This window comes from Tachypleus tridentatus, unplaced genomic scaffold, assembly GCF_004210375.1.
Source record: "Tachypleus tridentatus isolate NWPU-2018 unplaced genomic scaffold, ASM421037v1 Hic_cluster_2, whole genome shotgun sequence".
NCBI classification, from domain to species: domain Eukaryota; kingdom Metazoa; phylum Arthropoda; class Merostomata; order Xiphosura; family Limulidae; genus Tachypleus; species Tachypleus tridentatus.
The window spans coordinates 40649967-40664679 of NW_027467782.1; the positions used below are offsets into that span (position 1 = coordinate 40649967).

The 14713-nt window shown below is 30.8% G+C and overlaps 1 protein-coding gene across 2 annotated transcripts; it reads right to left on the reverse strand.

The window, feature by feature from the left end:
- Positions 1-456: 456 nt before the first annotated feature.
- On the reverse strand, positions 457-13571 carry LOC143243325 (FMRFamide-activated amiloride-sensitive sodium channel-like). 2 transcript variants are annotated; one of them, XM_076487169.1, is made up of 5 exons: positions 13184-13571; positions 12523-12637; positions 10285-10313; positions 9109-9184; positions 457-600 (listed from the first exon to the last, which is right to left on the reverse strand). In XM_076487169.1, the coding sequence occupies exons 2-5, from the start codon at positions 12619-12621 to the stop codon at positions 544-546; spliced, it is 261 nt and encodes an 86-aa protein (XP_076343284.1). In that variant the 5' UTR covers positions 12622-12637; positions 13184-13571; the 3' UTR covers positions 457-543. The 2 variants fall into 2 exon arrangements, with proteins under 2 accessions (XP_076343284.1, XP_076343283.1); XM_076487168.1 differs by lacking the exon at positions 457-600 and adding an exon at positions 8400-8718.
- Positions 13572-14713: the final 1142 nt, after the last annotated feature.

Genomic DNA, 14713 nt, shown 5'->3' on the forward strand with positions numbered 1-14713 from the left:
TGAATTAATTATAGTGATTAATAGAAATGTATTTAACTGCGTCAGTGTGTTCCAGATAAGATGGCTTTTAAATGTTACATACTTCGTGTGAATAGAAATTATATTTCATCAATTTAGATACATTATGTTGTAAAGATAAGTAAATATGTACAAATTATCGACACTCGTATAATTTTAAAATTAGCTGAATAATTATTATACAACGTTTTAGAGTACATACATTTAAATGGTATCTATTGCAGTCGTCGACTTGCCACACACAAATCCTATACATATGTTTGGGCATATCCAGAGATAAATAAATCTAATTCACATAAAGGTATGAGAGACAGCGCAAAATAAATGTCACGCAGTAATATGATATTCCCTATATTTATTTGAAGTATAATCGACCATTAATACGATGTAGAATGAAAAACAAAACGTTAATAGGAAAACAGCCATTTATATCCTTTACCTTGCGATATTTCTGAGATACTATCACCGAGAATTAAGTTTTGGAAAAAGGTGGTGCCATATTATTTGTTTCACTATTTCTTCTGACTAATTTATGGTAGTTTCGTCAATTCGCGGCTGAACGGTGCTGCTTGGGAAAGCAACCTAAAAAAAGGAGAATAGACCCATTATAGTGCTATATCGATTATATTTATATTTTAGATATATTTTCTTTTAAAATATAAGATTAGTAGTCTGTGTGTGTTTTATTATAGCACAGCCCAATAAGGTTATTAGTTTAGTCGATCGCGGGAATCGAATCCCTGATGTTAGCGTTGTAAATCCGTAGACTTATCGCTGTACCAGCGGGAAATGGTAGGGTATGACATGACATACAATAGAAATACAGAAGTGTTACACTTCATATCGCGTTAACTCATCCGAAATACGTAAAGATTTATATAAAAATGAAGCTATCTAATATCGCAACACTCAATTTAAATACTCAAAAAGTTACAAAATGATTCACATAGTACCATGACACTCATTAAATTCATGAATATTTGTAAAAGTACATAAAATAATGTGATACTTACCCTAAACTCGCGAAGACTTACGCGTGTATTAATACATAATATCGCGATACTCATCGTAACTAACATACAAAAATCCTGTGCCTTATACCATATCACATAATTTAAGATAGTGAAAATTTATTAAATTAGTATATCATATATCGTGATTTTTGCTCAATTTTATAAGAAAGCTTACAAAAATAGTACACCTTGTATATGCATTAGCAATTAGTGCGCCGAAATATTGAAAAAGAGAAAAAAATTTGATTTGATTTCATTTTTTTGTTTATCCATAAAAGTAAAGGAGAAGTTATCTTTAATCCAGTATGTAATTTATACATAAAAGTTACCTTACTCCAAGATACGGGTTTAAGCGTTAAAAAATTTAATAATATAAATCTAGTTATAAATTATATGGCCAAGCGTTTAAGGTGTGCGACTCGTAACCTGAGGGTCGCGGGTTCGCATCCCGGTCGCGTCAAACATGCTTGCCCTCTCAGCCGTGGGGGTGTTATAATGTTACGGTCAATCCCACTATTCATTGGTAAAAGAGTAGCCCAAGAGTTGGAGGTGGGTGGTGATGACTAGTTGCCTTCCTTCTAGTCTTACACTGCTAAATTAGGGACGGCTAGCACAGATAGCCCTCGAGTAGCTTTGTACGAAATTAAAAAATAAACAAACAATATAAATTATAATTGAACGCATATTTCGAGTAGCTTTGTGCGAAATTCCAAAACAAACAAACAAACAAACGCATATTTTAAACTCCTGCAATTCAAGTTTATTTATGATATATTTAACACTAGATGGGGCAACAATCGAGATCGAGTTCTCATCGTGCCATACACGATAGTTGTCTTCGTAAATGTAATATTACGGTTCAATATAAATTTTACAAATAACCTTGTTAAACGTTACCCTACCTGAACAATAGCTTTCAGAACGTTAGAAAAACACTATTAGAGCTAAAGGTAGTGAATTTATTTCTAACGAACCTATTTCACTATAAAGGGTTTAGCAACAGATTTCAGCGTATGTAGCGGGTAGTTTGTGAATTTAGGAAGAAAAGAATGAAATTATGATGTTACATTAGAACATAGATGAAAGATACAACTAACGAACGGAGAATAAAGAGGAATAGCAAAATGTAGTTTTGTGGTATATGTATGGGTTAATGATGTAGGTAAAGGTAGCAAAGAGAGGTAATTAATATATAGAAGGGTTAAAGATATTTAAAGATTGTTTTTTTTGGAATTTCGCACAAAGCTACTCAAAGGCTATCTGTGCTAGCCGTCCCTAATTTAGCAGTGTAAGACTAGAGGGAAGGCAGCTAGTCATCACCACCCACCGCCAACTCTTGGGCTACTCTTTTACCAACGAATAGTGGGATTGACCGTCACATTATAACACCCCCACGGCTGAAAGGGCGAGAATGTTTAGCGCCATGCGGGCGCGAACCCGCGACCCTCGGATTACGAGTCACACGCCTTACGCTCTTGGCCATGCCAGGCCGCTATTTAAAGAAGGAATTCACAACTTCAGGAGTATTACCCGGAATTAACTGTCGGTATTAAATTATATGTAATTCACTAGGACAAATGATAGGCTTATACTGATATGTAAAAATGAACAGATTGATTGGTTGAACTTGAAGGATCAATTCAGTGTATAGTGAGATCTCTTTGGAATGGGTGGTTTACATTTAAATAGCATATGGACTGGTTTGTCTGTTAAGACTGTTAGCTCGGATGTAAGAGAAAGACAAGAGTCACTAAAACATGAAGAGAGCCATGATAAACTAAATGGAAAAATAATAAGAGGCTGAGAAAACTTGAACATAAAAAGTTGGTATGAAACTTACAAGAATAGGCTTAATTGTAGTATTGTAATGCTAAAAGTACAAGTAATAAAATTGATAACTTTAGAGTGCTGTTAGGAACATAAGATTTTGATATAAAGGGAATAACTAAGATATGTTTAAATGTAGATGATTTTGATGACAGAAATTTCTTTGAAATACAGGGTTGCTGGCTATTTAATTGAAATATAGTATTAAAAAATCTAGGAGAAGTTACTTTATATGTAAGATATGAGTTACTTCCTGTTGGATTTGAGGATATAAAAGATAATAGCCATGACACTGAATCCATTTGGATTACTATCAGTGGATATAAAGGAAAAGTGTAGTGTTTTGCTGCATGTAGAGATAAGGAAGTAAGAGAACGTTTAATTTTTATCTTGTTTGAAGATCTCAGAATAATTTTTGGTTAGAGAACTTACATTTTGGCATCTTTCTTCATAAATGATTTGAACATTTACTAAATACTGTAAAAGTTGTTTTTCGAGAAATGACCAATAACTGGAAAATTCTTTTATCTATTATCAACTTTAGTGGATCAGTGATAGAACCAAATATTACCAAAATAAATAAATAAAAAAAATTTGAATATAGTTAGTTCAGGTGTACTTCTGTATACATTTTGTTTTGCTATCAAATTTATATTTTGGTATACTTACCTTTGTAATGAGGTATCTCAGTTTCATTATTTTCTCTTGGTAAAAGAAAAGGCAAAGCTAATTGCAAGATGAATCTATATTTAGTATTAGACAGCAATGATTATGAAGTTAAGAGTAAGATCTAAGTCCATACTAGTGACATCTTCAAGATTAATCTCTCCTGTTTAGCTAGTGTTTAATACTTAGTGAATGATTGTTAATTTTGTGCCAATATTTTGCTGTGATTATATCTATTAAACACTTCATTATCGCTACTATGATCATATCAGTAGGATTATGTTAGTTTCTAATGTGCTTGTAGTGTCCAGTGAGGTAGTGTTAGTTTACAGACTTAAAGCTCAAACTCTGTTTTCAGTTCGATGCATTAGACACAACAAAAGGTTTCGCTCTGAAGCAAACAATATATTGAGATAATATTTTGTACTAAACATTTTCTTAATATTACTGTAACCATACTACTATCATAATGTTTGTCCAAATTTTACTTATAAAGTTCAGTGAATGTCTTTCCTTCCAAAAAGTAAAAGCTGTTAAAGCTTTATTATGAAAAGCTTAGTAGCATTTAGCAAAAGTACCTTAAGCTTAAAAATAAAATTTCCCCACTCTCCAGAACAATAACATTTTATTAATTTGTTTTCAACAACACAAAATTTAGATTTTCCACAGTATGTTCGTCCACATGTCTTCAGACTTGTTTGTGTTTTCAAAATTTATTTAGTTCTAATGATTTCAATGATTCAAAATCACGTTCGGTTTTTTTATACAACAGGCTTCACCGTCTTCACTCGTGAAATATGTACATGTCATGAATAAAGATAAATTCGGATGTTGTTAGTCAAGAAAAATCCCATGAGTATGGTATGGTGTTAAAACTAATCTGGGACAATAACATAACTTGTGAGTTATAAAAAGTAATTATCTATCACTGTATTACTCTGTGCTTTTGTTTTTTTTAATATATCTGTCTAACCGCTTTTTTTTTATCCTACTCCGATTTGGGAGCACCTTTCAGATGTTGGGTGCACCACCCACGGATCAAATTTTAAACTTTAAGTATAACATAATTATAAATGTATACTAACAGTTTTACTCAGAAATATTTTAGATTCTTTAGTTTTGTAACATTCATTCAGTGCACGTCACAAAGAAGAATTTACACCAAGACTTTCATTCAGACTTTCATGTTTGTTAACATGTAAACTGACGAGTTTCTCCAGTACACAATCTACCTATTGTTTTTTAACTACTAATTCGAAATCCTGTGATTATATTTGTTAATTAATTTTCATTTCTTCACATACTAATTACTCATGTCTCGTTTTTGTACAAATTTCTTAGTGGTTTACTGACAACAATCTTTTATTTTCTCTTGTATGATATTACAGAATGGATCTGCACAACAACCAATTAAGGCCGGCTTTGAAAGTAGCTTCAGACAATATTTGAATGTGATTGGACATAGAACATTATTTACTACTTGTTTTATATACATCGTGAACAGTGGTGTCTGTCCGTCCGTTCATTTCTGTCTCCTGTTTATGACGGCTTCACTTTTCGCGCTGAGTTTGAAATAGAGGATGAAGTCAAAGTTCAACATTAACTTTTAAATAGCAATAGAACAGGTGTGAATAATGTTGACAACAAACAGGATATTCTACATTAACATGTTATGAATTAATAACACTGTGATTCACATATCAACATGTGACATGTTATTGTTGGGTGGTTCTTAGTAGAATACTTTCTGTACAAAGATGGAACATGAGACATAGAAAACCAAAACCCATTTAACACACTTACTCTGGAGTGTCACACAATAGTGTCGATAGAGATAGTGAATTTGAAGATCTACACTGTTAAAACAAACAGTCAAACTATAGACCAACACTGTTCAAAAACAGAGATTGAAACTGAAAACCAACACTGCTAAAACTGACGCTGAAATTAAAAAATACTAACTGTTGAAACATACAGTGAAAGTGAAGACCGACACTGCTGAAACAGTCATTGAAGGTGAAGACCAACACTATTCATACAGAGTGAGATTGAACAACAACACTGTGCAAACCGTCAGTGAAACCGAAGACCAATAATGTTGATAAAATCAGTGAAATTGAAGATATGTTTATATAAATCTTGGAGAGTGATTAATAAAGATATGTTTATATAAATCAAGATATGTTTATATAAATAAAGTATAGGTAGCACCTGGAGAGTGATTAATAAAGATATGTTTATATAAATCAAGTATAGATAACACCTGGAGTGAGTGATTAATAAAGATATGTTTATACAAATCAATATAAAAACAAGAATTATTTCATTAAAAAGTAAGTGAAGAATAAAGTTATTTTGCTGAGAAATGAAACTAATGTCCGGAGATCACTGATTCCTGGATCAAGATTAATTCAGAAACGTTGAACAGTGTTTAGCTTGGTAATCCAATATGTTTCTATGATGTTACTGAACTAAATCTTTATATATCACTTCATCAATTATACTGGGCATTCCCAGATTGCTACTGAAGATGAATGGTACACCTTTCAAAAGCACTAGGATTACAAGGGTTTCTATTTCAGTTTTATCAAGACTTCTTGGACCTACGTGTTTTAGTACATCATGATTATAGTCTTTATCGTCTTACGAGAACCACTATTATAACTATTAATTATTTTATAGCCAAGGAATAATTGTGTTATAACTGTTAGTATTTTTCATCCTATCAGTTACTTTTATATCCTACGAATAAACTTATTATATCAGGTTGTCCACAAATAAATGTCGTTTTTCAGTTGCGAAGTTTGGAAAAGTATAAACCATTGTTGTTTGTTTTTGAATTTCGCACAAAGCTACTCGAGGGCTATCTGTGCTAGCCGTCCCTAATTTAGGAGTGTAAGACTAGAGGGAAGGCAGCTAGTCATCACCACCCACCACCAACTCTTGGACTACTCTTTTACCAACGATTGATCGTCACATTATAAATACAACTATGATATACATTTTATATAATATTTAGTAAGAGTTAAGTAAGCTTTTTAAAATACAACTATGATATTCATTTTATATAATATTCAGTAACAGTTAAGTAACCTTTTTAAAATACAACTATGATATACATTTTATATAATATTTAGTAACAGTTTAGTAAGCTTTTTTATAATACAACTATGATATACATTTTATATAATATTTAGTAAGAGTTAAGTAAGCTTTTAAAATACAACTATGATATACATTTTATGTAATATGTAGTAAGAGTTAAGTAAGCTTTTTTAAATATACAACTATGATATACATTTTATATACCATTTACTAACATTCAAGTAAGCTTTTTTAAAATACAACTATAATATACCCTTTATATAATATTTAGTAACAGTTAAGTAAGCTTTTTAAAATACAACTATGATATACATTTTATATAATATTTAGTAAGAGTTAAGTAAGCTTTTTAAAATACAACTATGATATACATTTTATGTAATATTTAGTAAGAGTTAAGTAAGCTTTTTAAAATACAACTATGATATACATTTTATATACCATTTACTAACATTCAAGTAAGCTTTTTAAAATGCAACTATAATATACCCTTTTATATACTACTTAGTAACAGTTAAGTAAGCTTTTTAAAATACAACTATGATATACATTTTATATAATATTTAGTAACAGTTTAAGTAAGCTTTTAAAATACAACTATGATATACATTTTATATAATATTTAGTAACAGTTAAGTAAGCTTTTTAAAATACAACTATGATATACATTTTATATAATATTTAGTAACAGTTAAGTAAGCTTTTTAACATACAACATTGATATACATTTTATATAATATTTAGTAACAGTTTAGTAAGCTTTTTATAATACAACTATGATATACATTTTATATAATATTTAGTAAGAGTTAAGTAAGTTTTTTAAAATACAACTTTGATATACATTTTATGTAATATTTAGTAACAGTTAAGTAAGCTTTTTAAAATACAACTATGATATACATTTTATATAATATTTAGTAACAGTTAAGTAAGCTTTTTAAAATACAACTTTGATATACATTTTATGTAATATTTAGAAACAGTTAAGTAAGCTTTTTAAAATACAACTATGATATACATTTTATATAATATTTAGTAACAGTTTAGTAAGCTTTTTATAATACAACTATGATATACATTTTATATAATATTTAGTAAGAGTTAAGTAAGCTTTTTAAAATACAACTATGATATACATTTTATGTAATATTTAGTAACAGTTAAGTAAGCTTTTTAAAATACAACTATGATATACATTTTATGTAATATTTAGTAACAGTTAAGTAAGCTTTTTAAGATACAACTATGATATACATTTTATGTAATATTTAGTAACAGTTAAGTAAGCTTTTTAAAATACAACTATGATATACATTTTATATAATATTTAGTAACATTTAAGTAAGCTTTTAAAATACAACTATGATATACATTTTATATAATATTTAGTAACATTTAAATAAGCTTTTTTGATACAACTATGATATACATTTTATATAATATTTATTAACAGTTGCTAAATATTGCTGCAAACATAGTATTTACTGTACACATGGACCAAAATGTATAACTAAACATATTTATAAAAATATGTAACAGCTACATTTATTAGGTTAATTCCAAAACTACTTTTATTTATTATTTCATATAATCTGATAAAGGTACAGTAAATGTGCAGTGTTCAGTATTTCTGTTTAGTTACACAACAGTGTCAAACGTTTTTGTTTTTTAGACAGTTGCTGCTGATAGCGCTCTCTAGCAAGATATTATGTCAAAACAATCTAGGACCGTTCCTATGATACTGAACATATAGTGCTAGCTTCTAAAATTAGTTTTGACTCTGATGGAATAAATCATTATTTAAAAATGAGGATAAACCATATTTATAATAACGATAACTAACAACATTGATCACATCATGTGCAAACAGGATTTTCGTGAAAACTATTAATAAAAGGTTAATAGTTATTTTCACTTATTATTAACTACGAGAAACATCTTGTGCTTTTTGTTTCTGGATTTGTCATTTAGAAATAACATATCCAATCAACAGGTAGATGGTCTCTATAGCCTCGAACCAGGCCACTAAGGAGATCCCGGGCCATAGTCCCTGTTGTCCACCAAGGTTGCTAAAGATTTCATTACTCTGAAACAAAATGTTTGCTTTATTGACATTTGTAACATGTTACATACGATATTGACACTGTAATTCATCATATGTCATATTTTAGTGACATTTGTAAATGATCAAATGTTACGTACATTATAAACATTTGTAATTCATCAATATATCACATACAATATTGACATTTGTAACTGATCAAATGTCACATACAATATTGAGATTTCTAATTAATCAATATATCACGTACAATATTGAGATTTTTAATTCATCATGTGTAGCGTAAGACCAAGTCGTATAAATATAATTTCATGTTTCGCTTGTTATTAAACACCCGAAACTAATGAGTTACAGAAATATTCTGGTTGTTTTCGTTAGAAAAAAAAATCAAAAAATTTGAACAAATAGTTTTACCTGATACTTAGGCTGCTGCCTGTAGATTATGTGATCTAACGTTTTGTAGAACACACGAAGTTTGGCGAAGTTCTCACTAAAACGATGAACTTTTATTTCAGTGCAATAACCAAATATTAGCGTCCAAAATTTTAATTAAATACAACCAAAACGTAAATGTTTGTATACATATGTAATTACTCACGAGTCTTATAATTTGTTGCATCTTTTAATATAATTTCTCAAAAGTTTTAGTTGAGACGCTAATTTAACCTGACAACCTGTTAAACTTAGAATTCGAAGATAACAAAACGTAAGGAGAAAAGCTGAAATGAACATTTCAATTATTTCACATTAACCTGTTCAGTGCCGTAAACGAGATAATTCGTCCAAGCCAATCGGTAACACAGTGCCACGGAATAGTTAATTCGTTCTCAATAATGCCAAACTTCAACGCTAGATTTCAGAACCATACATGCATTTGACCTACTTACAAATTATTTCACTTTCGATCCACAATAACGTTACAAAAAAGTTACAAAATGAAGAAGCATTAGAGTTGTATTGTAGCAGCTGAAATACTTGGCAGTCTACAGGTTAATGTATATGAAAATTGATTATCTACCGAAATAATTTACTCATATTTATGTAGCCATACATATAGATGGATTTTCTTTCATAGTTTTTATCCAAATCGTCACAACCTTTATATATTATTTGAAATAGAAATATAATATGCATTCTTACTATATATTACACAGATATATGTACAGCCATTTTCTTTGCAGAAAGCCCTCTTGTGTTTTTTTTTCATCGAATAACACATCAAACTGTTTCCGTAGTTAAAGTAGGAACTTTCAACTAGTTGATTTTCCACGAACACTCGAGTGTTATTGACAAGAAATATCAACAGGTTCATGCTTATCATAAAATTACCCAATAGTCTGAAATTTAGTGAAATTCTTGAATCAACAAGAAGCGCACGTTATCATATGAACTCATCAAAACAGAATATTGAGTTATGACAGAAGTATGACATAGATGGCGATACGTACTATGATGCAAGGATTATGATAAATATTAAATAAAGAAGCATAGCGAACACGTAGAGCTTTTAATATCTAAAACATTAAAAGTAATTAAATATATCCAAGTCTGTTCATATTAGAAAAACCACAAACGTTTCAAGTAACTTACTTTGAAAAGGTCCAACTTTGACGCAAACCCTGTAAAATAAATGCACGTTTGTAATATTTTCAGTGGATAATATCATGGTAATGGTTCAACTAACAATGGATAAATATGAGTGGCATTGTTTTGCTCACTTACGTTAATTGCTACTTACAATAGATTAATCACCTAAACTTTTATTAAAACTGTCTCTAAATATAATCGAAATGCTTAAATAATGTGTATTTTTATTAAATACACAGGCTTGTGATGGTTTTATTCTTTTGACAGGTTTACACGTATTATGATATTTCCTGTACGCTGAATCCGAAAATCACATCCATTTTTCTCTGTCACTTATAAATTTTTATTATCATAACATGTATTGTTCCGTAAGTGAGTCATTTTCATTGAAATTGCGTCGTATTTTATTATGCTTAAAATATTGACAACCACTGGCTACGTACACATTTCTTTGGCCAGGTGGTTAAGACACTCGACTCGTAACTCGAGGGTTGCAGGTTCGAATCCCCGTCGCACCAATATGTTCGCCCTTTCAGCCGTGGGGATGTTATGATGTTACGACCAATCCTAGTATTCGTTGGTAAAAGAGTAGTCTCGGAATTGGTGGAGAATGGTGATGACGAGCTGCCTTCCCTCTAGTCTTACACTGCTAAATTAGGGATGACTAACGCAGATAGCCCTCGTGTACCTTTGCGTGAAATTTGAAATAAACCAAACAGGTTTCTTTAGATAAATCGCCAAGTGAAAGTCTCATTGGTCGTTTTACAACCCAACAGAAACACACCCTTAGTATATAAACGGTTAACAGGTCACAGAATTTGTTTAAGGATGCACTTTGACATTAATATTTCTTTAGTGCCATCAGTGAAGAACAAAGGGAAGGTTTGATGAAAGCATCAGGGAGATGGAGAGGAGGTAACCGGAAAGGTGAAACATTAGCATGATGGCTAATTGCTATTAGTCATTTAAACGAGACGTTCCGGACACAATATATAAAAGAAAAACCACAACGCGTACTTCTAGACCAGAAGATGTGGAGTTCGTACAAAATTCAGAATAAATGAAGAAAGATATTTGTTTAACATCAATGTTTTTAAAATGTTTTAAAAGATATTTGTTTAACATCAATGTTTTCCCCTTTCTTTCGTTTGTTTATATTTTTGTTAATAAACAAAATAATAACAAATGTTCATTGTGGTAAACGAAATAATAATTTGATTCAAGTAAGTTTTATTTCTTCTCTATTTGTAGAAAAAATCCTTACATGATAGAAAAAAAAACAAGGATATTATTTTAAAAATCTACGTAGTTGAATAAAGGAAAATCCGTTATTAAAACAAAACAACTTTAATGAAGTTTAAATTCGCAGGCCTGTAATATTGATCGAACAAAAGCACGTGGACGAGATTCTCTGTTAAAAAGTCTGTCGTGGCTCAATGGTCAACATACCATGTTGTAAGAACCTGGGGTTTGAAACATGGTAAGATCACACAATTTTAAATATGAATGCGTTTTTAAAGTGGCAGCTAGTCTTGTTACTCAGTTAAAAGAACTGGATAAAACTTGTGGTGGCGTATGTTACTTGTTTATTGCTAGCTTTTCTCTCTACCCAGGCACCAGGGGGTTTTCTAACTTGGTCATTTAACCCATGTGCTTACAAAGTATCTTTCAAGTTGTAGATTAAAATTTCAGTTCATCGTCAAAACACCTGAACGTATTAGGTACTGATGATGAGAAAGGTATATTAGTCTGTTTGTTTCAGAACATCCTTTTAAAGTTCACAAGGGTTATATGCGTGGCCATCAGTAGCTTTAAACCATGAAATATTCTTGTCTGACCGAACGATTGTATTTAACCACCATTCCTCTACTGGTTACAGTATAGCGGGGCAACGGGACAGAAACCACGAATGGTCGTCCCATATTAATAAGTATAAAAACTGTGCTTATGTAACGTTCCACAGCGTATCTCACAAACGTTCTTAAAACACACACAAACTGTGATTATGCATACCATCTACAATGATTTTCACCTACTGTACAGATCTAGGTAAACGTATTATTGTTATCGTATTAAAACGTATGTTTAAGGAACTAATTTATATTGGTCAGTTTTTTTCAAACTTTACCGAAAACATCCCAGTGTCTTTTGAAATTCCAGGAAGGTCAAACGTCCGAAGTAAAATTACATTTGTGATTAACACAGACAAAGACAGATACCAAAACATGTGGATTCACTTACACGTCTCGAACCTGAGTTGCTCTGGACTGTTTCCTGTGAAGGTTCTGGAAACTCTGACTCGTTCTGCTTGTTCAACAACATTGATGACGACAAGATCATATCAAACGTAGACTTTCTGAAAATAATATATGTAGTGATTAATGTACATGATCCATATAATAATGTTAAAATCCTGGATTTGATCCCCACAGTAAGTAGCCCATTTTGCACCTTTGCGCTTAAACAAAGAAATATTTTTGACCAACAGCCGATCTAGTTCACTAACAACAAACAGTACAATAAATAAATTGGAGTTCCTTCAACAATCCATATGCTATATTATATATGTAAAACGGCTGGTTTGGGTTGAGAAAATTTTTTTATGTAAAGGAGCGAACAACGTCATCATTGATCATAAACCACATTAAACTAACACAGGTTTATTGGCTACATTCACTGTATTACTGGTTGCTTATACAGGTTTGTTAGTTAAGTTCACTGTACTGTATGTTACTAATACAGTTTTGTTTGCTCCGTTCACTAAGCTACGGGTTTATGAATTATATAACATCTAGTGCTCTATAATGGAAACTGACTCTGTGATTCTTTTAACTTTTACAATAAGTATTTTACTCATTAAAAGATATCTCAAAGTCTTATAGATCGTTTCTTTTCAACTTACCCGTTCAGGTTGCACACAGTGACAGCAGGAAACTCCAACTCCAAATTGTTCTCCACGTCCAAATTGACAATGACGGGGTACTCCAAATATGACGTCACGTAGCTGATGCTATGATAGATGCAAAATCCAATACACAAGCAGAAAACGAAGACCCAGATGCAACGACGACAAACAGTCGGTGACTTGGCAATTTGAGAAACCCCTGAGAGTGAAGACTGCCCGAATAGGTATTTACATCTCAAATACCATTTTCGATGGCTACTGACGTAGGTTCTATCAGTTCGGCTCCTGAAGACATCTCAGCTGCGGAATTCTTGATTGTCGAGTTTAAATTATTGTCCAGTTCATCCTCTGGGGACTCATTTATCACAGAAACATTATGTGAAGATTCTTCTTCCTCCAATCTTGTTACTGTTCCTAATGTGAAAAACGAATCAGCCCCTGAATCTCTATTTGTCTAATTGTGTTTAATAACTATTATTAAGTTCTGAGGAATTTTTCTTCCGCGCATTATTATCACACGTGATAATTCTGGAAAATAAAGTTGGTTTGAATTTTGCACAAAGCTACACGATCTTCCCTAGACGATTCTAATTTGTAAAACTAGAGAAAAGGCATTACTAACCACTATTGTGTTACTCTTTTACCTAAGAATAGTGGAATTGACCGTAACATTATAACGTCTCTACGGCTGAAAAGGTTGGCATGATTTGTGTGGTCGAAATTCAAACCCGTGACTCTCAGATTACGAATCGAGTGTCTTAACCATCTTGAGATGCCGGGCATGGACAATAAAATCTGTTGTTAAAATAGAAACATTTACTACAGTAATTATCTTCTACAATATCTGTTGTTAAAATAGAAACATTTACTACAGTAATTATCTTTTGCAATATCTGTTGCTAAAATAGAAACATTTACTACAGTGATTATCTTCTACAATACAATATGTTGTTAAAATAGTAACATTTAATACATTAATTATCTTCTACAATACAATCTGTTGTTAAAATAGAAACATTTACTACAGTCATTATCTTCTACAATAAAATCTGTTGTTAAAATAGAAACATTTACTACAGTAATTATCTTCTACAATAAAATCTGTTGTTAAAATAGAAACATTTACTACAGTAATTATCTTTTGCAATAATATCTGTTGCTAAAATAGAAACATTTACTACAATAATTATTTTTTACAATAAAATCTGTTGTTAAAATATAAACATTTACTACAGTAATTATCTTCTACAATAAAATCTGTTGTTAAAATATAAACATTTACTACAGTAATTATCTTCTACAATAAAATCTGTTGTTAAAATATGAACACTTACTACAGTAATTATCTTCTACAATAAAATCTGTTGTTAAAATATGAACACTTACTACAGTAATTATCTTCTACAATAAAATCTGTTGTTAAAATAGTAACATTTAATACAGTAATTATCTTCTACAATAAAATATGTTGTTAAAATATGAACACTTACTACAGTAATTATTTTCCACATGTTTTCAGTGAAAAAA

Coding starts and splice junctions, on each gene's coding strand:
- LOC143243325 (XM_076487168.1), bottom strand. CDS start 12,621: ATGATCTTGTCGTCATCAATGTTGTTGAACAAGCAGAACGAGTCAGAG. Junction 10,314..12,522: donor GCAACTCAGGTTCGAGACGT/GTAAGTGAATCC, acceptor TTTATTTTACAG/GGTTTGCGTCAAAGTTGGAC. Junction 8,719..9,108: donor GGCAGCAGCCTAAGTATCAG/GTAAAACTATTT, acceptor ATTTTGTTTCAG/AGTAATGAAATCTTTAGCAA.